Source organism: Callithrix jacchus, chromosome 13, assembly GCF_049354715.1.
Source record: "Callithrix jacchus isolate 240 chromosome 13, calJac240_pri, whole genome shotgun sequence".
Classification (NCBI taxonomy): Eukaryota; Metazoa; Chordata; class Mammalia; order Primates; family Cebidae; genus Callithrix; species Callithrix jacchus.
Genome location: NC_133514.1, coordinates 76,934,863 through 76,960,455, shown reverse-complemented (window position 1 = coordinate 76,960,455; position 25,593 = coordinate 76,934,863). Strand labels below are relative to the sequence as shown.

Genomic DNA, 25,593 nt, shown 5'->3' with positions numbered 1-25,593 from the left:
CAAGTGGTGCCATCCCGGCTCACTGCAACCTCCACCTCCCGGGTTCAAGAAATTCTCCTGCCTCAGCCTCCCGAATAGCTGGGATCACAGGCACCTGCCACCACACCTGACTAATTTTTTTATTTTTAGTAGAGACGGGGTTTTACCATCTTGGCCAGGATGGTCTTGAACTCCTGACTTGTTATCTACCTGGCTTGGCCTCCCAAAATCCCACCACGACCAGCCATCAGTCTGTTTTAGCACATGTAATGGAGTCAGCTTGGAGCTGGCACTCAAATTTTGCTATAAACATAAAGTAATATAAATAGAAAGACATACACACACACATACACGGAAAAAGAGAGACGACAGAGAAGAAGAGAAAGAAAGAAAAAAGGCTGCAAAACAGGTTTCAAGAGCCCAACATTTATTAAATGTTTATCTTCCATTGTAATATATCTTCATGCAATTTTTAAAGCCTAGCACATTCTTTTCAACAATTTTTAACTAGAATTTAACCTTCCAGTATTTCCCAAGTGTGCAGTACAACGCTGTCAGCCACATGCACAAGGTTGTGTGATAGATGCCCAGGACCACCCATCTCCACCCCTTCGTAATAGAAACTCTACACTCATAGATGACTCCCCAATAGCTCCTCCTCAAGTGTTGAAAACTGTCATTCCACTTTATGTTTCTATGACTTTGACTATTTTTGATCCTTCATAAGTGGCATCATGCTATATTTGTTTTTTGTGGTCGGTTTATCTTACTTGACAAAATGTCCTTAAATTTGTCCATGCTGTAGTACAACTGGGTTTCTTTCTTTTTGAAACTGTATAGTATTCTATTACATGTATGTTCCATATGTTCTTTATTCATTTATCTGTCAATAGATGCTTAGGTTGCTTCCACCTCTTGGTTATTATGAGTAACTTTCTTCATATCATTTTCTATTCAGTTGAAAATTTTAAATTGTTCCATCACCAATCTGCCCACATTGTTATTTTGCTTTCCTTGTTTTAGTTTTTAGCAAAAATGTTGAAAATGTGCATGTGTGCTTACTTAACAATTCACTATATATTTTTATTCAATGCAGGTATGTAGATAACAATAAGACAGCCCCGTTCAAGGTGAAATAGCACAGTGAGTTGATAAATAATGGAATGCTGTCTGTCCTTGCAGGACGAGTCTGCTCCAGCTGACAAACAGTGTAAACCAGAGGCGACTCAAGCCACTTATTCAACATCAGCTGTTCCAGGCTCACAAGATGTGCTGTACATCAATGGAAATGGGACCTACAGTTACCATAGTTACAGAGGGCTAGGAGGGGGACTGCTAAATCTGAATGATGCTTCCAGCAGTGGTGAGTATTTATCATAGATTTTGTTTTTTTGTTTTTTTTTTTCCTGGGGGAAGCAGGGGAGTGGTGGTAAATTTTCTAAACTTGAGAGAAGAAAATGGATAGACTGATAATAGTGAGTGCCAATCTGCTATTAATAAAAACAAGGCAATTCAATATGTAATGATTGTCTCTCGACATGGGTATATCCCACTTTTGTTGTTGTCTCTGAAAGTGGGGCACTATTATACAATTGAAAGATTGCTGTTTTATACTAAAACAAAAAATCTCAACTAGAGAAATAGCTAATGCTTTTTTTCTAAATAGTGATCCATTCTGCCACCAATGCTATGATGTACTACTAAGAATAATGCACATTATTTCCATGTTCAAAGAGGCTTTTGATTTGGAAAATTTGAAGCACCAGGAACTTTACTGACTTCATGAAACATAAACAGTGATAACTAAGAACACACAAAATGAAACAACACATAGAAACAACAAACTATCTCCAGAAGAGAGTCTGTCAATGCCAATGGCATGTTCTGTCAGCAGTGTTGTACTGGAGCCACCTTGTACTGACTCTTGGTTGGTAAATTTTTAGGGTATGACACTGGTATTGTTTCCTGCTGTTTTACTTTTGTTTCGTTTTTGGTTTTTTAGTCACAGAAAAGTAGCTAGGTTGACTGGCCCACACAATATTCTTCATTTGGGTACTTTCTTCATCAATTCTAGGAATTCCAAAGTTCTGAGTTTGTAAAATGGCATTATCATATCTATCATTTCTTCATCTTTAAGACATGAAAAGAGTCATTCCCTGTAACAGTTTTGGAGCTGTAGAGAAAGGAACTACATACATATGCATAAATCTTGAGAGCTAAAAAGGACATAACAGAAGATCAACATTATATTAGATGCCAGCATCATATCTGATGGATGACAACTCCAGTTAATCTCAGTTTGAGAATTCTTGATTTTAGGATTTGTAGAGATCTGAGATATGCAGAAGGGAGCAGTAACTTTTGAGAGATCAAGTAGAATTAACCTTACAAATGATTTAATTTATAAAGTATATAAAAACAATCAGAATTCCAGCCACTCACCAGAGAAACTGGTAAGTATGATGCAGGTTGGCAGGAGAATCAGGAGTGCAAAGGTTGAAGGGAAAATGATGTTCCCAGAACCTTTAAAATGAATGTCATTTAAAATGAACCTTTAAAATAATACCATCCATACAGATCATATCATGTTCGAGACAAATATATAAGCAGAAGAATAAAAGAGGATACTTTAGCAGTATTTGAATTTAATTTAAGTATTTTTGGGTTCTCACATTCAAATCATTGTAACTTTAAGAGAAGCAAAGTTGGATTAGGTAGAACCAGTGACATCAAGAAAGTTACAAATCAAAGAGACATATTCTTCCTCTTTTTGTCTATATGTCAAAATCCTTTAAGGCTCTGATTAAATACTTCCTTATTCTGCCTCATCATCCTTCCACTCTTTGGAAGATTGACCATTCCCCTGCATGTGTCTTTATTCTAATACCTATCTCATTGAATTGTAAGATATATTTTCAAGAAAATTTTGCATTATTGTTATGCATTCCTTGAAAGTAGAAATTTCACCGTGTTCACTATTATATCCCTCTAAGTAAGGTCAGACATATAGTAAGTGCTCAATGATATTTGCTTAATAAGTGAATATTTAGAAAAAATAGAATTATGTCAAAAGGAGAAAGACTACAGAGATAATTATGCATCTTGGATGGCAGGAGGGAAGGGTTAATCTTAGATACATCAAAGCAATTGGAGGCAAGAATAATGATTAAACTGAACTTGGGGTTTCTGTGGGTGAAAGAGAAATGCTTCAATTCATTCATCAGTTTATGGGTCTACAGCAGTTTTGGAGTTTTATAAACCCTTGTTTAATTTTGAATGTGATAGCAATAGAAAACCTTGCCCACATTGGAGACTTCCTAGCAAGGAAATATTCTCTCTACCAGTGATGCCAGAGTGCCCTTCAAATCCATCATTAGCCAACCCCCATTTGTTTGGAGCTGGCAAGGGGTTGCACCCAACATCCAAATTTTCAAGTTGGAGTATTATCAAAATGACAGCAGTTACAATCTGTATAAAGAATTTATTCAAATTACCCAACTGAAATGAGAAGCAAGCAAGCAGCCAATCCTCCTGTTATTATCACACCATTTACATAGGACTTTGGACTGCTTTCTTTCTATCAGGAAGTTCACATTGAACTGTCTAAAGAGGGCAATTGTAGTTCACTGCAGTTATTCATTGGATCTCTTGAGTCTAAATTATATGCATAATGCATAAGTTAACTACTGATGTTTCCGCTCTACAAACTCCATGGGGGGAGACATTTCAATTTGTTTTTCTACTCTATTATAAACTGGGCTGATATACAGACCAAAATATATCAAGACCAAATTGTAGTAATAATGACTATAATCACTAACATTTGTATGGCAATTTCTATTTTTCCCAACTCTTTACATTCATTAGCTTCCTTGCTCTTCATTAATATTTGGGGTTTTGGCTTTAATGATTCTTTGGCTCAGATCCTTTAACTATGAGCCTAAGGAAACTTGGACGTAAGATTCACCATCACACTAGAACCGGTTTATAGTGGTGTGACTGGCTGTGTATGTTGATAGTGCCAGACACCAGCATTCAGAAACATATTTTTCATCTGATATGTTCAAAGGAGCATTTTTATTCATTTACTGCCTTCACTTCTTACCTCCCTTTTACTTTTCTTTTTCTTTTTTTTTCTTTTGAGATGGAGTCTTGCTCTGTCACCAGGCTGGAGTGCAGTGGCGCAATCTCAGCTTACTGCAACCTCTGCCTCCTGGTTTCAAGCTTTTCTTCCTCCTCAGCCTCCCAAGTAGCTAGGACCACAGGCACATGCCACCAAGCCCAGATAATTTTTTTTGTATTTTTAGTAGAGATGGGGTTTCACCATGTTGGCCAGAATGGTCTTGATCTCTTAACCTTGTTATCTGCACACCTCGGACTCCCAAAGTGCTGGGATTACAGGCGTGAGCCACCGCACCCGGCCCCTTTAACTTGTCAATCCACTGTAAACAGCTTCTCCCCATCATTTTGCTGAAACTGGTCTGGCTAAGTTTATAGTGACTCCACTTTTTGCCAAACAAAAGATGGATTTTTGCTCTTTACTTGACTATATTTCTTAAGCATATTTGAATCTATCAATGATTATAACCTTAAAATGACTACTCTCTTGGCAACTATGCTTATTATAATTCTTAGAGGATCTTGACCAAATCCAAATGAGCATGGGGATAATCAGCTGGAGTTAAGGATGTCTTCTTAAACTGTGTTCTCTTTTTTTCTTAATACCCTAAGAGCACATATTGGAAGAAAGGAAATGGTTCATATAAAACATTTCAGATAAATATCTTGAAATACATAAATTCTTGATATACACAATTTCTCATGGTACCTTGTGCTTCTCAGACCATTTTTTCTCTTTCTGCCTTTCTAGACTTTTCATTTCTACTCATGCACTTCCATCCAGGGATTCTCTCAACATCCCACACTTTTCCCTTTAATCCTTGTGTTCTGCACAATAACCAAGATATAACTCATAGCTCTTACAATTTCAAATAGAAAATACTCCTGAATGTGCATAACGACCCCAATCTTTTCCATAAATTTCAGATTTTGTATCCAGTTTTCTATCAGATAGCATGATCTAGACATCCAGAAAAATCTAATATTTGATATCTAAGAAAATGAATTCTTCATCCCCATGCATACTATTATCTGTCTCTAGGGTTATCTCATGCTCAGATACCCTCTCCCTTGCACCTGACTCATATCAGTTATTATGCTCCCTATGATATTTTTTCTGTTTGCCTCACTCATTTTCTGGCTAATTTTTTTTCCAATATGTTCCCATGCTACTCTAAGCATGTCTCTTATTATTTAACCTGTCATGTGCTCCTTTCTAAACTATAGACTATGCACAAGGAGAGGTAGGATGACATTTTTTAAACTGTCTTACCACCAAATGTTACTAGGTAACTGAGTGTTCAATAAATATTAAATGAATACATGAATGACTGAGTGAAATAAATTGCTCCAATAAAATACTATGCTTCTTAAGGGATCTTGACTAAATCCAATTGAGCATGGAAATAATCAGTGTAAGTTAAGGATGTCTTCTTAAAGTTTGTTCTCTTTTTCTCTTAATACCCTGGAGAGCACAATATTGGAAGAAGGGACATGTTTTATATCAAACATTTCAGAGAAATATCTTGGAATATATAAATTCTGCTTTGAAATCTATTTGGCTTAAACCACTATCTCAGGAAATAAATGTTTACCATAATTAGCCAGGGTCATAGGAAAGCATGCTTTCCTTCTTTAGCTTACACTCTTAATAACTTCTTCTGGCTCACTAACCATATGCAAAGGTGTAATGCAGATGTGAGGGGAAGGGACCATTGTTAACCTGCTCAAGGAGACCAACTGGATGTTTCTGTTTTGTGCAAAACACATAAAGTCTATTATGTAAAACTTTGTAGATAATGATTTTATAAAGTATAGCCTAAAAGTAATTCACAGAAGCTAAGCAATCCCCCATGGTGAATTTGTATGACCTTTACACAATTGGAAGATCTGCATGGTGGTAACATATTATGTGAAGAAAAATGACTGTGTGATCTAATTGAAGTAAATATAATTGGAATTATACAGTTATTATATCTCCAAGGAGGTCCAATGAAACCTGAGTGAGTTGTCAAAGCACATTCTGCAGCACACAGTGAAGCTTTGTTTCTAAAAGAAATGATATGTTATATTTAGGAATTTTTCCCACCAATTTGCAGCTTGCTGAAGGTCTCCCACCTGTGTTTCCTTGATGACCTGATAAAGTATTTTCCTATTTTAAACTCTACAAATTTGCATCCATATTTCGATTGTTTTCTGTTTCTTTCAAATATAAATTTATGTAGGTCTGTGCTATCTAACATTATCATCACTATCGATATGTGGCTATTGAAATTAAAATTAAACAAAATTCAAAATTTAGTTCCTCTACTGGAATCCATTTCAAGTTTTCAACAGCCAAAATAGTGAGAGGCTACTGATTTAACAACACAGAGAAACATTTCCATCATCACAGAAATTTCAACCGGACAATGCTGATTCCAAACTGAACTCTTTTCACCTATTCACATTATTGTATTGGCCTTTGGGTCATTTTGTCATTGCAGAATACCATTTCTATATTTATTCTATCAGGTTCTTTGTATCTAATCATTTATCATATATCATTCACTCCTCAATGAAATAAATGGGGTCAATGAACAATCTTATAGAAACTTAATGCTGATTCTTAAATAGTAATGCTTTTAATTCAAACTGCCTGGCTCCTAAATAACTTCTGGTCATTTTAAGGTTCTGAGAAGAACTAATCCCAATATGAGTTATAATGTAGGCATTGAAAACCACTTCGGCATAGGCAAGGATTACTTGAAAACTAGAAACAAAAGAAATTTTAAAAGAATTTAATTTTGACAGAATTTGAAATTGTGTGATATTGAAGGAAAGGAGGCTTAAACTCAAGATATTTGAAATGTGACCAATTTTTGACACTGAGCTCATTCTTTGTTTCCAGATTTTCCACAAATAGTATGATAATAATCTATCATTTGATTGAGATTGTGAATTATTTATACAGATATATATTGAGATACATAGAGGTTCAGAGAGATGATGCTTATTTGTAAATTTTAATGATTTAAAGGTATGTTCATTATTTGCTAAAAATTAAAAGTAAAATTATGTGAAAAATTATCTGCAAATATAATTAAGCATCTTTCAGTATATCTGGCTGAGCCCTCAAATATATTTCACTGGTTTTCTACAGGTTGGAGAGCCTCCAAGAAAGGCTCTGAAAAGGGAAATGAGTGACCCTGTGTGTTCCCTGAACTATGCAGCACTTGTAATTGGTTTTATAGTTCAACATTGATCAGGCTTTTCTGGCAGTGGCTTCCTAAAAGCCTTTTCTCTAACTGTACAGTAAAATGGATCTTTACATACTCTTAAGAGCCTCTTGGGAATTTTGTGTTGTGCCTACTCACTGAAGGGAAGGAATGAAAAGAAGACCCCATTAGTATCCTGGGACCTTCCTTCTTGAATCTGCTAGTAAACTGTTTAGGGTCTTTCCAGGTGACATGGGCTCATTATGGTTGGTTTGGGTTGTTTTCTTTAAACAGCCTCCTTTGAACTTTGACACGTCCTCTGGGGAGCTATCTGAACAAGCCAGTTAAATATCACTAGCCTCACCAGCCCTCTGCCACTTAGAAAGGGGTTCTCCTGGGGAGTTCAGAATGTTCTGCTTTTGCAGGAAGTCAGCAATCTCACTCTTTATATGGAAATTGAGCTAGCCATTGTCCACATGCCCCTTTCCCGGGCTCAGGTACTGATGGACCTTCCGGAAAAATAACCAAGCCTCTTTGCCTACCTTCACTAAAGATCTTGAGCCTGTCTACTTGAATCATTCCAACAGTGTAATAATGTCTGCTTGAGTCATTCCAAGAGCGTAGTCATGATAAATGTACCTTAGTTTTCCCCTCTTCATAAAATTTTCAACCTTTGAGCATGATTACAATTATAATGCTAACATCTTTTGTGATTTCAAGGCACAAGTTAGTTTTTAATTGTTATTTGGCTCCTAGCTCACTTAAAAATGCTTTTTCTGAAAACCCTCTTTTCATCCATGAACAATTGCTGTAACTAGTGGAAGTAGATACATTTGAATGTGAGTCTCTACACAGTGCAAGTTTTGCCTCCTGAGTTGCTATTTGGTCCATTCACTAAAATTCAGAATTTAAACTGATTACAGAATTAAATCTGTGCTGACGAACATTCTGGCCAATATCTAAATGGCCACAGAGAGAAATAAATTATTTCTTATAATTTAAATACATTAGGAAATATAATCCTCTTGTATGTTCTGAATAGATCTAAAAGTAAGTTGTACAGTATTCTGAATTTAGGATTTTTTTTTGGTGTCTATTTCTGGTGATATAGGTTACTATGTCTTTTGTGTTCTTTGGGACAATATTACAAGAATAATTTTTTTATATTTTGTTTCTGAAAACATATTTATGAGCACAGTTTATCCATAATTGTGAAGAAGGTCATACTATGTTTATTTTCATTGTGTTTTTTCAAATCAGACATATGTTTTGTGCATTTATAATATACTAAGTGCTCTGTAGTCACATCCTTTAAAAGCCATTCTTCATGCACCACTCTGTTTACCTATGGTCTGCTCCCATGATTTCTTCTGTTTCTTGTAAAATATTAAAAATTTGTTTTCTTCAGGAATATATCATCAGCAGTAACTATGCTGTACAGTAGATTTCTTGAACTTACTCCTCTAATCTAACTGTAAACGGCACTCTTTTGCCAACATCTCCCAAATATTCCCTCCCTACCCACTATTCACCCCAGCCTCTGGCAACCACCATTCTACTCTCCTATGAGATCAAAATCTTTAGATTCCACATATGAGTGAGATCATAAGCATCTGTCTTTCTGTGCCTGGTTTACTTCAGTTAATATAATGTCCTCCTCGAAAACTACTAAGCGAGTAGATGTAAAATGTTCTCACTACAAAATGATAACTAGGTGAGGTAATGCTTTTGTTAATTAGCTAGATTTAACCATTCCACAATGTATATATACTTCAAGCCCTCATATTGTTCATGATAAATACATACAATTTTATTCCAATTTAAGAAATAAATTTGAAAAAAAATACTAATTCACTTTCTAAGCAACTTAATGACAAAGGTGAGAAATGAGGAGACAAGCATTAACATGAATGGACATCCATCAACCCTGCCATCCCTCACATACAAGAAAATAAGCTGTCTAGGCTCATGAAAATGAGTGTGCTTAATTTTTAAACATCTGGATGTTTGATGAAGCAATGTAAATATTTGATAAGAAATCACTAAGTAAAGACAGACCCATGTGTTCTACATCTAAGTACAGATCCTTAAAATTTTCTATTCCTCAAAATTGCAATTTTATCTTCATGACTTATTGACTAATAGGATAAAAGAAGCAGCTATTTCAGTGCAAATACTCTATATTTTATATGAGTCACAGTTTCCTTTATAGTTTTGGATGATTTTAGATTAAATGTGGGTTTTTTTTAAAAAATGCAGAATAGCCATGCATATTTAAAAAAGTCATTATAGGCTACTATTTGCTGATCTTTGGTTTAGTTTAATGACTCAGCTTAATTATAGTCTACTATTTGCCAGACTTCTATCATTTATTCTTTTACAAAGTTAGTGCTAGTTTTTTTCTTCTTCACCTTAGATCATTAGACTCTAAGAGCAAAAAGGATGCTCTAGAGGTAGTAGGATCTACCTATCCGAATTTTATCCCTACTCCCAAAGCAACAAATATTAAAGTTACCATGTCTATAAACCACTTAAACATCTTCTTAATCTGTAAATTGATTAAAATTTGCTGAGTCTCCTTTGACATAAAGTAAAACAGCAATCTCTGAGAAGTTTAAAAACAAATGGATCAAACTTAAACCATCTCATGTGTACTTTGTCCTATAAATATATAACTTATAAATATGGACTTTTATAGTATCTATGTAAATATCATATATGCCATAAGATTATTTTTATAATTATTATCTACTTACAGTAAAATTTGAAGGATTTAAAATATGTGAATGCAGATGATATATCATAGGTACCTACATATTTGTTAGGCTATTGATGGTGATCGGAAGAAGCAAAAGCAGACACGTTTTTAATGCTGTACTTTAAAACAGTGAGACAAATTATTTCATAACACCTTAAGAACATTTTACTAAAAAAATATTTTCCAGTATAATAATGACTAAACTGAGGTTTGTATTGGACTTTTACAATATTATTTTAATGTATTATAATATACTTGTCAGATATCAATTTCATTGTTAATTACTAATAATCTCAATTCAAGAGGAGGTAATGCTTCACTAATTTATGTGTCTTACCTGATGAACCATAAGTGTGTCTGTTAAGTTTTTTGTTGTTCTAAATTTTTAAATGAGTGGAATAAACTACCAAATTAAATCACTCTGGGATAAATGTGTGTGTGTGTGTGGGTGTGGGTGTGTGTGTGTGTGTGTGTGTGTACAGGGATTTAAAATATTTTATATCATTAAGCATATTGAGTAAAAAGCAACTCCTATGAAATTTTGTATTGTGGTAACAGGCATCTATGTTACAGTGAACATGCCATAGTAATTATCTCAAAACATTGAAAGTGATATAGAATACCTTGAATAAGGTATATAAATGTGATGGTTAATTTAATGTGTCAACTTTACTGGGCTATAAGCTGGCCAACATTTGGCCAACCATTTTTCTGGACATGTCTGTGAGATTGTTTCTGTATGAGACTAACATTTGAATCAGGCTGGGCTCAGTGACTCACACCTATAATCCTAGCACTTTGGGAGACTGAGGTGGATAGTTTACTTGAGCCCAGATGTTCAAGACCAGCCTGGGCAATATAGCAAATCCCCATTTCTGCAAAACGAAACAAAAAAAAATAGGCAGATGCAGTGGCATGGTCTGTAGTCCCAGATACTTGGGAGACTGAGGTGGGAGGATTGCTTGAGCCCTAGAGGACAAGGTTGCAGTGAATCAAGATCATGCCACTCCACACCAGCCTAGGCATCAGAGCAAGACTCTCTCTCTCAAAATTAAAAAAAAAAATCAATACACTGAGTAAAGCATATTGCTCTTCCTAGTATAGATGGATATCATTCCATCAATTGCAGACTTGAGTAGGGCAAAAAATGTTGAGTAAGAGGGAATTCTCCTGCCTGACTGCCTGAGCTAAGACATTGATCTTTTTTTACTTTTGGAGTCAAATTGACATATTGGTTCTTCTTGGTCCTTGAGCCTGCTGGCTCTTGGACTAGGAGTCAGCTCTCTTAGATCTGAGGTCCTCACACTCAAAATGGAACTACACAACTGGCACCCCTGTATCTCTAGCTTGCTGACTACAGATTTTGGGACTTTTCAATCTACATAATTGCATGCACCAATTCCACACATATATGGAATTGTATGTATTCTGCATATATAATGGAATTGTATGTTAGAGTCTTAACTTTCCAGGGATTTCTAAAGATTAGTATGAATTGTGGTAAGCAATGGGCATAATAAGATTTCCTCCAAAATGTCCTGCAGGAACACTAGACATTTGTTTTATTCTTTTACATATTTATTTTATTTCACTTTTAAGGGAACAGAAATCAATAGGCTGTAATTTTTTTTTATGTCAGTTGTAAAATTTATCTGTATATTTGTGTTTATTTAATCTATTTCCAGAAATATGGGAAGACTCTTTAAAGATGTACATTAAATGTTCTAACTTTGTTAGAGCACTGATAACTCAAGAAAATAGTAAAAATTTACTAATGAATTTGAAATTGAACACAGCTTTCATCTCCAAATGATGGACTCTCATTCAATATACAAATAAAAATTATGCAGCACACAGCCATATGATACTAAGATCAGCAAGTGGAAAACCTGGGTTCAAATTTTAATGTAGAAACTTCCAACCTATGTGAATTTAGACAAACCATTAATCCTCTATGGTTTTTACAAGTTCCTTGTCTATTTTTCAGCTTGTTGAAACAGGAGAAGTGATGTTAAATTAAGAATGGTGGCAGAGTACAATCCGTAAGATTTCTTTTCTTTAACAGTGGCCAGCGAACCCAATGGTCTAAGCAACTGTGATATTTTTGACCTCATGGGCTCTCTGAAGAATGATAAATTGATGCTTTGTTCTATCTGGTTTTATGGATTGCTTCCTGTTATTTGAAAATGTATACATGTATGTAAATGTATACATAAACAAATAATACAATAAATAATTATGTCCTTATGTAGTATGTTTGTTCAGCTTAAGTTAAAAAGTAACTCTTCTCTCTACTGTAGGATTTGCCTTTTTTCCCAGAAGCCAAAAATTGCCTGTAAACAGAAGCATGCTAGGAGTCTTTCCCTTTACAGATTTCTAAAACTACTGGGACAGTGATTCTCACTTTAGGTTATCCTGTGATTTATCAAAGAATTCGTCAGGTCTCCACAAAATACTGAATTTGAAGCTTGGGTAGAAAGGTCATTTACTGAATAAACTCAGGCAGTTTACATAGCTGAGTACTGGGAATTAGCAAATACAAGTAGAGGAAAGATTAGAAAGGCCAATGTGGCAAATAAATGCTTCTCTTTAAATTGACTGTGTAGAAAAAAACCCTTAAATAGAAAGCAAAAGTGCTGAGATGTTCAACAGCAATTTTTCTCTCTTTTTTTAAAACAAGGTGAATTTAGATTAAAAAAACAACAAAATAAAACACAAATGGATCAAGACAATGGGAAAAGAAGATTTTAAAATGTTTTAATTGGTATATATATTTAGATTTTAAGAATGCAGGTTCAGGAGATATTAGTTTTTAAGTACTTAATTTTTTAAATGTGTGAGAGATTGATATTTACAGTCTTCAACTAAAATTAACCTTTGAAGTAAATAATCAAAATTGCCCTCAAATCAGTCCAGGACTATATTATGAAGTAGATCTAATTTAACCTGCAAATGTTGTCAATTTTGATCCTTAGCTTTGCTAGAAAGAGGACTTACAGTTTTGTTAGGGGAAGTACAATCTATAAGGTTCTCCTTTCTCCCTTCCATAATGCCTTAAATAGTTACTTGGCCTAAACAGTGATACATATCTTGCTTTTTGTATTTTCTTAAGTATAGGTACAATATATGTCTTAGCAACTTGTTACTTTGTAGAAAAGTAAACTATTTATTGGTAGCCTAGTGCTGATTAATCAGTATTTACTAAATAAAGAAGTATAAACTTAATGACATCAAGAGGAGTTAGGTATTTGAAAGCACAATCATATTAGGGTTATAGTTAGACCTAAATAGTTCAAAAATGAATTCAGTTTGACATACACTACAGAAGAGACAAATATTTACCACTAAAGTGTAGTATCAATCTGTTCCCTAATCAAAGGGCAAGTTCTCTGAAAATGGAGAATTCTTAGACCTTGTACTTACATCCCATATTTTGTTCTGTTGTAATCCACTATTTGTTAAAGGACAAATTCTCAGGTGGATGCATAAATAAGAACTTCTTTTTTGATGGAAGAGACCAAGATAAAATACAATCTTACAGAAGTATTGAAAGAATTTTTATGTGAGTGTGTATATGACATTACAGCTGTCCCTCTGCATCAGTGGGTTCCATATCTCCAGATTGAACCAACAGCAGATCAAAAATATTGGGAAAAAAATCAAAAGCAACAAAACAGCAATAAAAATAATATGGATGAAAACATACAGTATAACAACTATTTACCTAGTATTTACATTATATTAAGAATTATAAGTAATCTAGCATTGATATTAAGCATACCAGAGGATGTACACGGATTATATGCAAATACTGTGTCATTTAATATAAAGGACTTGAGTATCCTGGATTTTGGTATCCTTCAATAAAGTCCCCAAGCATACTGAGGGACCACTCTAATTGGCTTTAAGACAAAAGTTTGGGGGAATTAAATATTTATTACCTAACAATGAGAGAAACTGTTCATCAGAAGGTAACAATTGTCTATGGTTTGGCTCCATTTCCCCACCCAAATCTCATCCCGAATTTTAATCCCCATAATCACTACATGTCAAGGGAGGGACAAGATGGGAGGTGGTTAAATCATGGGGGTGGTTTCCCTCATGCTGTTCTCAGAAGGTTAGTGAATTCTCATGAGATCTGATGGTTTTATTAGTGTTTGACAGCTCCTCCTTCATGCACTCTTTCTCATCTGCCACCAAATAAGATGTGCCAACTTCCCCTTCTGCCATGATTGTAAGTTTCCTGAGGCCTCCCCAGGCATGGAAAATTGTGAGTCAGTTGAACCTCTCCTTAATATATTCCCCAGTCTCAGGTATTTCTTTATAGCAGTGTGAGAATAGACCAATATAGGAAATTGGCACTACCAATAGTGGTGCACTGCTATAAAGATAACCTGAAAATGTGGAAGCAACTTCGGAACTGGGTAAGGAGCAGAGGTTGGAACACTTTGGAGGTGTCATAAGAAGATAGGAAGATGTGGAAAAGTTTGGAACTTCCTAGAGACTTGTTGAATGGTTTTGACCAAAATGCTGATAATGATGTTAACAATGAAGTCCAAGTTGAGGTGGTCTCAGATGGAGATGAGGAACTTCTTGGGACATGGAAAAAATGTTACTCTTGCTATGCTGGTGGCAATTTGCCCCTGCCCTAGATCTGTGGAACTTTGAACTTGAGATAGATGATCTGAAATCAGAACCTATGTTTAAAAGGGATACAGAAGGGCTGGGCGCAGTGGCTCACTCCTGTAATCCCAGCCCTTTGGGAGGTCGGGGCAGGTGGATCACAAGGTCAAGAGATCAAGACCATCCTGGTCAAATGGTGAAACCCCGTCTCTACTAAAAATACAAAAAAATTAGCTGGGCACAGTGGTGTGTACCTGTAATCCCAGCTACTCAGGAGGCTGAGGCAGGAGAATTGCCTGAACCTAGGAGGCAGAGGTTGCAGTGAGCCGAGATCATGCCATTGCACTCTAGCCTGGGTAATGAGCAAAACTCCATCTCAAAAAGAAAATTAAAAAAAATAAAAATAAGGGAAACAGAACATAAAAGTTTGAAAATTTTGCAGCCTCACAATGAGATGGAAAAGAAAAACCCATTTCTGGGAAGAAATTCAAGCCAGCTACAAAAATTTGCATATGTAATGAGGAGCAGAGTGTTAATAACAAGAAAATGGGGAAAATATCTCCAGGGCAGGTCAGAGATCTTGGCAGCAGTCTCTCCCATCATAGGTCTGGAGGTCCAGGAGGAACAAATGGTTTCCTGGGCCAGGCCCATGACCCTGCTGCTGTGTGCAGCCTCGAGACTTGGTGCCCTGTGTCCCAGCAACTTCAGCTCCAGCTGTGACTAAAAGGGGCCAAGGGAATGCTTTAGCCATTGCTACATAAGATACAATCCCAAAGCCTCAGTGGCTTCCACATGGCATTGGGCCTGCTGGAATACTGAAGTCAAGAATTGCGGTTTGGGAACCTCTGCCTAGATTTTGGAGGATGTATGGAAACACCTGGATGTCCAGGCAGAAGTCTGCTGCTTGGATGGAACCCTCATGGAGAACCTCATCTAGGGCTCTGTGGAGGAGAAATGTGGACTTGGAGTCCCCACACTGAGTCCCCACTAGGTCACCGCCTAGAAGAGAACCACTGTCCTCCAGACCCCAGAATGGTAGATCCACTGATCTACCAACTTGCACCATGTGCCTGGAAAAGCCATAGTCATTCAATGCTAGTGCATGAGGGAGATGCCCAAGGCCATGAGAGACCACCCTTGCATCAGCATGCCCCAGATGTGAGACATGAGTCAATGGAGATTATTTCAGAGCTTTAAGATGTAATGACTGCCCTACTGGGTTTCAGACTTGCATAGGGCCTATAGCCTCTTTGTTTTGACCAGTTTCTTTCATTTGGAATGAAAGCATTTATCTGATACATTATCCGCACTGTATCTTGGAAGTAACTATTATGTTGGTGCAAAAGTAATTGCAGCTTTAGCCATTATTTTTAATGGAAAAAACCACAATCAGTAACTTGCACAGACTCCTCTACAGAAGGATCTTGCCTTGTCTCAAATAAGACTTAGGACTTAAACTTTTGGGCTAATGCTGGAATGAGTTAAGATTTTGGGAGATGGTCAGGGAGGCATGATTAGTTTTGAAATGTAAAAAGAATGTGAGATTTGGGATGGGGCAGGGGCAGAATATGGTTTGGCTCTGTGTCCCCTTCCAAAACTCCTCCCAAATTGTAATTCCCACTATCTCCATGTGTTGTGGGAGAGACTTGGTGGGAGGTGATTAGATCATGGGGGTGCTTTCTCCCATGCTGTTCTCATGATGGTGAGTTTTCACCAGATCTGCTGGTTTTATAAGTGTTTGACAGTTTCACCTTTACGCAGGCTCTCTCACCTGCCACCTTGTAAGATATAACTGCTCTTCTTTTGCCATGATTATAAGTTTCCTGAGGTCTCCCCAGCCTTGTGGAACTGTGAATCAATTAAACCTCTTTCCTTTTACCCAGTCTTGGGGTTTTGTTTGTTTCTTTTTGTTTTTTTGAGATAGAGTCTCACTCTGTCACCCAGGCTGGAGTGCAGTAGTGCAATCTCAGCTCACTCCAACCCCTACCTCCTAGGTTCAAGCCATTCTCCTGTCTCACCCTCCTGAGTAGGTGGGAATTACAGGTGCCCACCACCGGCTTCCACTAATTTTTCTATTTTTAGTAGAGATGGGGTTTTAGCATGTTAGTCAGGTTGGTCTTGAACTCCTGACCTCAAGTGATCTGCCCGCCTTGGCCTCCCAAAGTTCTGGGATTACAGGCATAAGCTACTGCACCTGGCCTTGGATATTTATTTATAGCAGTGTGAGAATGGACAAATACAACTATGTACCCTAATAACAAAGCCTCAAAATTAGTAAATGAAAAAGGAACTAAATAGCAAGGAGAAATTAAAAGTCATAATGATAGCCATAGAGTTTTGACACATGTCTCTCAAAAAACAAAAAACAAATAAGAAAAGATACAGAGGAAGAACATTTGGATTTGAAAAAATAATTAAAATTTAACCTAATAGCTATATCTAGAACCTGACACCTATCTAACAATACATATTCTTTCACATATATTGACCACCTAAGCAAAGGGAAACAACCCAAAGAATCATTAACATACAGATAGTATATCTTTACCCCATTATACTTGAAAGTTTAGGAATATTAGACCTGTTTTACAAAAGTATAATTGGCCAATATTGACTGAAAAAGGGATATTACAAATGAACCTGTAGCCATTGTAAAAATTGAATCAATATTTTAAAAATCTATTTATTAAAAAATATCACACCCTGATGGTTTTACAAATTTGTACTAAGGCTTCAAAAGCTAAGTAGTCTTCAGTTTAGACAAACAAATCTAAAATAAGGGAAAAGGGATAAAAAGAGGAAAAACTACTGCAGCTCATTTTATGATGCTACTGTAATTCTATCATGAAAAAGAGTATTAGAAAGGCAAATTATAGTGTAATCACACTTGTGAATATAAATGAAACTCATTAGCATGTTGAATCTAGCCATGTATATTTAGTGTGATATTTTAGATATCTTTAGCTCATTGATAAATATTCAATCAGAAGAAGGAAATTACCACTTATAGAATATCTAGTATAACCAGGCATTGTGCTGGATGGATACTTTATATATATTAGCTAATTTAGCTAAGACATGGAGGTTTTATAGCTGATTTTTATTTACTTTCTGGAAAAAAGTACTATCATATCATTATGAATACCTTGATGAAACATCTTATCACAAAAATAAGAAATGAAATGGCCTACAAGCAAAAATTTCAAGTGGCGAATTTGTTAGCCAACCATGGAAAAATCACTTCTTTTGCTGATAGCAAGCTTATTAAATCACATATTACTGCACTGGCTAAAGAATTGGGTCCAGAAAAATAAACCTTCTTAGGACTATTAACATTATGCCAAGAATAGTGCTTGAAAGGTCAAAGAAATTAAAATATTAGTAATATAAAAAGTCAGTTAAAAAACAAGGCAACTGTAGTTTGAAGTAGTTTTCCTTGCCTCTCAAGGAGTTGAGATGGTACAAACACTACTCTGTTGTTGTTTATTAGAGGAGTCAATGATAAGTTTGAAATAATAAATAATTAGTCTCTATGAATACTAAGTGCAGAACACCTATAGGTGAGAATGTTTTCAAAGTTGTGAAAAAAATAATTCAATACAATTCGAAGTGGAACTTGTTAAGAGTTATGAAGCACAATGAGAGTTATTTGGACATATTTACAAAGTTTGTTCAAACATAAAGTATACGGTTATTTTCTGAAAGAGTCATTAGCAGTTGCATTGTGGAAAACACTTCAGTATTTCATTTATGATTAAAACAGTAGTATCATCTTTAAACTTCACTTGTGCTCATCAATTAACCACGTTCATTACTGTGACATTTTGTCAGAACAGAATCTGAATATAATGAGTTGTCTTACCACATAGCTGTTTGAAGACTTCCTGGTAATGTTTTATGACAACTTTTTTTCAGATAAGTGCTAAGATCAAATTTTTTCTGGAGAAGAACTGCCCTCAAACACTATCAGTAAACACTCAATGGTTTTGGAAATTAGTTTTTGCTGTAGCATTGGCAATGTTTCTTGTTGAATTCAATCTGAAATTACAAGATTAAACATTACTTCTACGCAAAGCTTATGTTGTGGTAAAGTTATTTTGATGATGACCACTACTGTTTGAATCACAAGTAATAGCAAATTGCTTTATAAGCTTCTTGTCCTATCAGAAGTTAATACAAGAAGTGGAATCTCCATTCCCATGCAGATTTGCAGTGGATATATTTTCTGAGTGCATTCTACAGACTCAGCAATATTTTAGGACATTGATCCAAATGCAAAGTAAATTCTCATATTTCAAATTCCCTTTCACTGTTCAATTGAGGAGCTTCCAGTTTAAGCTTCAATTGGAAGTAATTAATCTGCAACGTATTGACCTGATAAAAGACAACTATGGAGAAGTGTCTAATAGAATTCTGTAATGACTTGTAAGTGATGTATATGCTCAATTAAAATAATGTGGTTTGACCTGCTAAACGTATTTGAAAATACTTATCTGCATATTTTTAAAGATGAGATATATAAAATATCACTACAAGTCTTCATTAATAGATGAATATTTGCAATTGATTTTGATGAAAGGGAACATTAAAGGCAAAGCTCAATTAAGAAAAAAGCCCTTCCCCAAAGAAAAGAAATTTAGTCTCCTCATTAGTAAACCTTTATTTAAAAAAAAATTCAATTGTTGTTATAGTTTGAATTTTGTCCATGAGAATTTTGTAAAAATTATCTTTCTCTCTTTCAGTATGAGTACCTGTAATTTTGCCTCTTGGTCTGAAATGACTAAAATATTTACTACCATATTCTTTGTTTAAAAATTTCACCAACTACTGTGATAAAGCATAAATTTAAAATGTTCTTCACTCATTTAAAATTGTTAAATTAACTGCCAGTTATCTATACATTTCATAGTTCATTACTTGGGAGTGGAGCTCCTAGATGAAGAAAGCAATGTAAGGGAAGGTTGTATGCAGCTAGGATCGATTTTATATTCAACTCAGGACTCATAGTAATATTTAGTGGTTAAAGCAAACATGATTGTTTAGGAAATGGACAGTAACTTTTTCTCTATCAGCAGTGATTCATGTGAAAATCACTAATCAAGCAATTACATTTTGACAATTTTAGATGATGATTTTTATGGCAATAATATTTCAATATATTAGAGATTACTTTACTTGAATAAGTCACATTAAACCATTGTGTTTTATGTCTAACAGGCTTTGTTTTCACCATAATTAGTGTTATTAATAGCATCACTTATTTCCTAAGTATTGGCTGTAGAAAGAATCTGGCACTTCTCATTTATTGATTATACAAACATCGATTAGTCACTGATTATTATCAAGATTTCCTTTGTGCCAGGCACCAACACAGCTCCATAGAATGATATAGTAAATGAGACACAAAGGGTGCCTGACTTTATGGGTCTTGCATTCTTACCTTCAGTCTAATTGTTGATAAAAATGTGTGCCATAGTCTTTCAAAGATAATTTATACTGCTAAAAACAAAACAAACTTTGTCCTAAGGGGCCCTACTACCTGAGGATAAATGACCCTAAAATATGACCACAAAAATGTTTGTTTAAAACAGCAACCAAAAATGTACCATAAATAGGGAAGAAATGTTCAACTGATAACTTAATTGGAAAAATAAAATGAAGAAAAACAAACTGAAAAAAATAAAATGAAAAATATACATTTTAATTTAACTAACATTGATTTATAACTTAAATATGACTCAGACCTCAAAAAATAAATGAATAATTGGTTTTGGTATGTGGAGCTTAATTTTTCAAACAGCATTGTATGTTAGCATGAAATATCTTTTATCTCTTATTTATCTTTTCAGAATGATCACAAAGGAGGTTTGCATCACTTTGGTAGAAATGTGGGCACTTATAGAAATGTGGTCCTAGCAGGTTTCCTTGGTGTTTGCCTTTAACCTTGGATATAAAAATTATTTCGTTTGGCATATCTTTTGTGCCATTATCCTTGGTCATTTTCTTGTTAACTGGTCCAGTTTTTCTGGAACCATTCTTCTCGGTGGCCTTGGGTGACATTTTAGCAGGTCTCCAAGAATACTTTCCTGGACTTCATTAAATTTACCATCTTTATAAAATTTGAATTTTTACTTTGTAATTGATATGCATTCTAATCAGATAATATTGTTGGGGTTAATTAAACCAAAGCAGTCAAGTATGGCATTCACTCACTGAGGCAGAAATGAATGGTAGCAACGATCAGTGAAGGCTATTTGGTCACAAGTCAAATAACTTGTCAATATGCAAATACTTTTATTTTAGCTTGATTTCTCATCCAACCCCATAGTAGTGATGATATGAATAACAAACACTTAGCTAAATGACTCCTTGGGTAGTTTTTGGTTTATGCACTCTATCCTGATCCTGCAGATCTGAAAGAAGCCAGGATAATGATGTCAACTTTCTTCTAGACAAAGAATAATTATAATAACTTGGAGGTGTAAATAGCCTCTAAATGGCAGAGCTTTCTCTAGAGTATGCCTGTGCTAACAAAGGTCTGAAGGAATGTAAAGTTTAGACCATTGGGCCAGATGTAGGGTGTAATTCACAAACTGCAGATTAGAATAAAATAAATCTCTCTCACTTCAAAAAGAAGTGGAGCCCTAGCCTCAAACATTTCACAATTCTAGTTAAGGAAACCAATAAACTTGGCTTGACAGCAAAAACCATCAAAATGTTACACCTTATAATGAAATAATGATAGTCAGCCAACCAGATACTAGATAACTACATAGCTGAGAGGAAAACTCTTTCGATATCTGTTATAAAGATCTGTCCTGGTACTGGGCTTCTTAAATATAAAGAAAAATAGGCCAGGTGTGGTGGTTCACACCTGTAATCCTAGCAGTTTGGGAGGGCAATGCAGAAGATCATAAGGTCAGAAGTGCAGGACCAGCCTGCCCAACGTGATGAAATCCCGTCCGTACTAAAATATACAAAAATTAGCAGGACGTGGTAGCGAGTGCCTGTAATATTAGTTACTTGGGAGGCTGAGGCAGGAGAATTACTTGAACCCAGGAGGTTGAGGTTGCAGTGAGCCAAGATCAAGCCACTGCATTCCAGTCTGGGCAACAGAGTGAAACCCTGTCTCAAAAAAGAAAAAGAAAAAACTTCAAGGGGGTTCATCTCAAGACCAGTGTCCATGTTATAATGCCTTTTTAATCCACTCAGAACTTTCCAAATAAATTCAATGATGTTAATGATTTGCTTGAATACAGGTTCCGTCACTTCTGTTTGCAAGTGTGACATTGCACATCTCTTTTTCAGCTTGTCATGTCAGTCTCATGATTTTGTAAGTAGCAGAACAAATGGAAGCTAAGTCCTGCTAGAAAAACCAAAGCTTTGAAAGGCCACTACAGAAGTGGGAATACTTTTCTCTCAGATGTCAGAGTTCTTGTGTGCTAGTCTTGTCTCTGCTCTAATTAAATTCCAAGTGAAGCTATTTCCCTCTCATGGGACAACTGTCCCCTTTGTGGAGGTAGAGGGTGGAAGGGGTTGGGCCTTGACCTATCTCCATCATGCTTCGAGGAGAACCAAAAGGATAAAATTGTTTTAGTTTACAAAATAAATACCATTATCTGAAAATTTACACATGTTCAGGAAAATTCTGTTAAAACACTTTCAAGTTATAGAATCACTACAGTTTTGGAGCACATGTTGAGTTATGTGCTTAGTACTATTTTATTCAAGGATTTAAGTTTGCTCATGGCAAATGTAATAATTACTGTAAATGCTTAATGTCAGGTAAGAACTATAAAAGTGAACACTTCTAATCAAAGAATAATTGAATGAAGAATCTTCTCAACACAAATGATTAAATGAAAGATTTTAAATAACTTTATAAATAATTTTAAAGTAAAAATTTACAAAATGTTATCAAAAAGCATACCCACCAGATGGCTTAAATATGTACGAAAAAAGGTTTCAGCACATGAAAGTGTTTTGTGTAACTAAATAGAGATGACATTCACAACACTTAAGTCAGTATCCAAATGTCTAGGTTATCTGTGGTAATGTTTGCAGTAATCACTTACATATTGCACTTCTAAAGCAAATTCCAATGTAATATGTCAACACTTTTAATACTAATCAACATGGTAAACAACATCTGCCTGAAAAGAAGAAAAAAATACCTAAGTCAAGTCCTTGTAGTGCCTCTCAAAAGTTGTCGAACTCTAAACATATTCCTGAAGTCCCTAGTCCTTAGTTTCCTTTTTGCTGATCTGACTAGTTTGTACTCTAAAGTCATTAGCACCACAGTTGTTTTAAATTGCAAATTGATGGGGGGGTCTAAGATACCTATTAATGAATGTAACAAATGAAAAATGTTTGTAATTTCCATCATTTTATGCTACTATGAGAAGCTTACATAACATATGGAAGACAGGTTTAAAATTTAATTTTCCAAAAACACATGTTCCAAGCAATTTTTCACCATCTCTCCACAGTAAGATGTGATTTCCAGAGGCTGATTAAGGCATCTGAGAGAAGTCCAAAGAGAAGCCACTTGGTTATGATTACATTGCTCTTTAATCTTTCTGAAAGCAGATGTATTTGATTAAGGAGATTATGAACGTCTTATGGGAGAATTCATGAATTAATTCAACTATAATTTATTGAGCACTCACATCCAAGATGCTACAACAAATAATATTTGTTGTCTAATTTTGTGATGATTTTCTTTCTAGGACCCACTGATCTCAGCATGAAGAGGCAGTTGGCAACTAGCTCAGGATCCTCCAGCAGCTCTAACTCCAGACCCCAGCTGAGTCCAACTGAAATCAATGCCGTGAGACAGCTTGTTGCAGGATATCGAGAATCTGCTGCATTTTTATTGCGATCTGCAGATGAACTGGAAAATCTTATTTTACAACAGAACTGAATCAGACGACAACCATATTCACTGAGGTCCAAATTTGCAGTTTCCACTAGTGACGTTTTGATTTCCCAACAGAGATACTTCTGATCTTACTGCACAGTCTTTTAAGAGAAATACTTCCATTATGCCACATTCTCCTTGATCCATAAAGTGATATGTTAAGGTGCTTCAAAGGAACTCTGACCTCTGAAGTACTTGAGATACTTTAATATGTCCAGCCTATTGCTTTTTGTTGTAGTGTGTCAGCATAAATATCAGGGGCATAAAAGGCTAACTATCCTTAATTCAAGGATAAAACAGAAGAAGCTTGTGGTATAAAACAATAGTTCAAGATCCAACTGAAATATTAGTGGAATTTGCTACTGACTCATTGAACTGAAAGCTGAAGTACCTGGCAAAAGCAAAACAAAACAAAACAAAAAAAGCCAAATTTCTTGTTGCTACAGGATATAACAACAATGAAAGGGATCTTGTATTTTAAAAAAATATGTAATTTTTATAAAAAGAAAACTTGTTTTTCATTCAAAATTGTCATTTTTACTTTGATAACTTTTTCATAGGTCCTAAAAGAAAACTGTTTTGAGAAACTACTGTAAGTACCTTTTCCACATCCCTTTGCCTTCTCCTCTTTCCAAATTCTTTCTACAAAAATAACACTTGATGCTGGAAAAACCCTTGCCTACGTTCTTTAAATCGTCACATCAGGAACTACTTCCAAGAGAAGCCTGCATTTCTGCGCTCATGTTGATCTCAAAAACCCCACTCAACACTGCAACTTTCCTATAGCAGTTTTCATCCCAGAATTTTTTTTAATATTAAAAAAAGACATATTATTGAAAAAAAATCACACCTTGGTTTCTTAGAGCTGCTCGTTCCTGATTGCCGCTGCTGTCTCCAGGCATCCCTCTAGCAGCAACTGGATGTAGATGACTGAATGTTAAGAGGTTGCAAGTGACAATCTGAAAATTTGCACTCTTGTGTGTAGTTTTCTTTACATTTCTCTCTTTCAGAAATAGTTTCCAAAAAGACCATTACATCACCTGATATGATTTGTATAATTTTCAGTTCTAGCTAAAAATAATGTAATGAACTCTCAGCGGATGCAGCTGCAACTTACAATGAACTGTGCCCTCCTATTCCCCATACTTTGCCCTTCTTTCTTACTTTATAGTGTGGGATACACATGAGTGGTGTTTTCTTTGTGCACTGAGGCAAGCTTATTTTTAAAATATTTAGGGAGAAGTACTTTAGTTCATGCTTCTCGTGCAACTTTTTTCTGTTGTTTAGCTTTGGTTGGATTACGAATTCTTTGTGCATTCCTGAATTTGCCTTATTTCATGTAAAATTTATGTCATTCAGTTTTTGACAATGAGTTTGAGACATCAGTGATATTTCTTATCTACTTGTTACATATAGTTTTTCAAGTAATGACTGTGATTGTGACCGAGTAATGTGCACTTTTTCTTGTAACTGTGGACATTGCTATGCTTTTTCCTTCTAGTGTTTCTAGAATTACTGTTCCTTACAGTTATGTAAACAAAAAAACAAAACAAAACAAAAAAAGCTTTTGTGATACTGTTGGTGAATATAATGTGAAAATCTTATTGAAATCTGAGTATTTTGGAAATACATAGATGCATAAACATCTTTTAAGATGTGGATTTAGAGTTTGCTTATTTAAATGAAAATTCAAAAATTGAGGGCTGGTATAATTTTCTGTTTTGTTTGGTTTAATAAACAGATTTCTGTGTTAAAACAATGATTGTCAAACCTTATAAACTTTCTGAAGGATATAATGCTTAATTTCTAACCATTTGCCTTTAAAATCGAAAATGCAATTTTATACCTACATTTAACACTTTTTGTTTTTCTTTTCTTTCTTTTTTTTTTTTTTTTTTTTTTTTTGAGACAGAGTCTTGCTCTATCACCCAGGTTGGAGTGCAGTGTGCAATCTCAGCTCACTGCAAGCAACCTCCACCTCCCGGTTCAAGCGATTC

At 35.2% G+C, this 25,593-nt stretch overlaps 1 protein-coding gene across 16 annotated transcripts in view; it reads left to right on the top strand.

Annotated features, from left to right (window-relative positions):
- Positions 1–25,352, top strand: part of NOL4 (nucleolar protein 4) — a 380,536-nt gene extending 355,184 nt beyond the window's left edge. For all 16 annotated transcript variants that reach the window (XM_003734633.6, XM_002757158.7, XM_078346926.1 and 13 more), the window contains 2 exons: positions 1,162–1,342; positions 23,406–25,352. In XM_003734633.6, the coding sequence (XP_003734681.2) occupies positions 1,162–1,342; positions 23,406–23,599 (375 nt within the window). In that variant the 3' untranslated portion in view covers positions 23,600–25,352. The remainder of the gene's footprint in view (positions 1–1,161; positions 1,343–23,405) is intronic.
- The last annotated feature ends 241 nt before the right edge of the window (positions 25,353–25,593 follow it).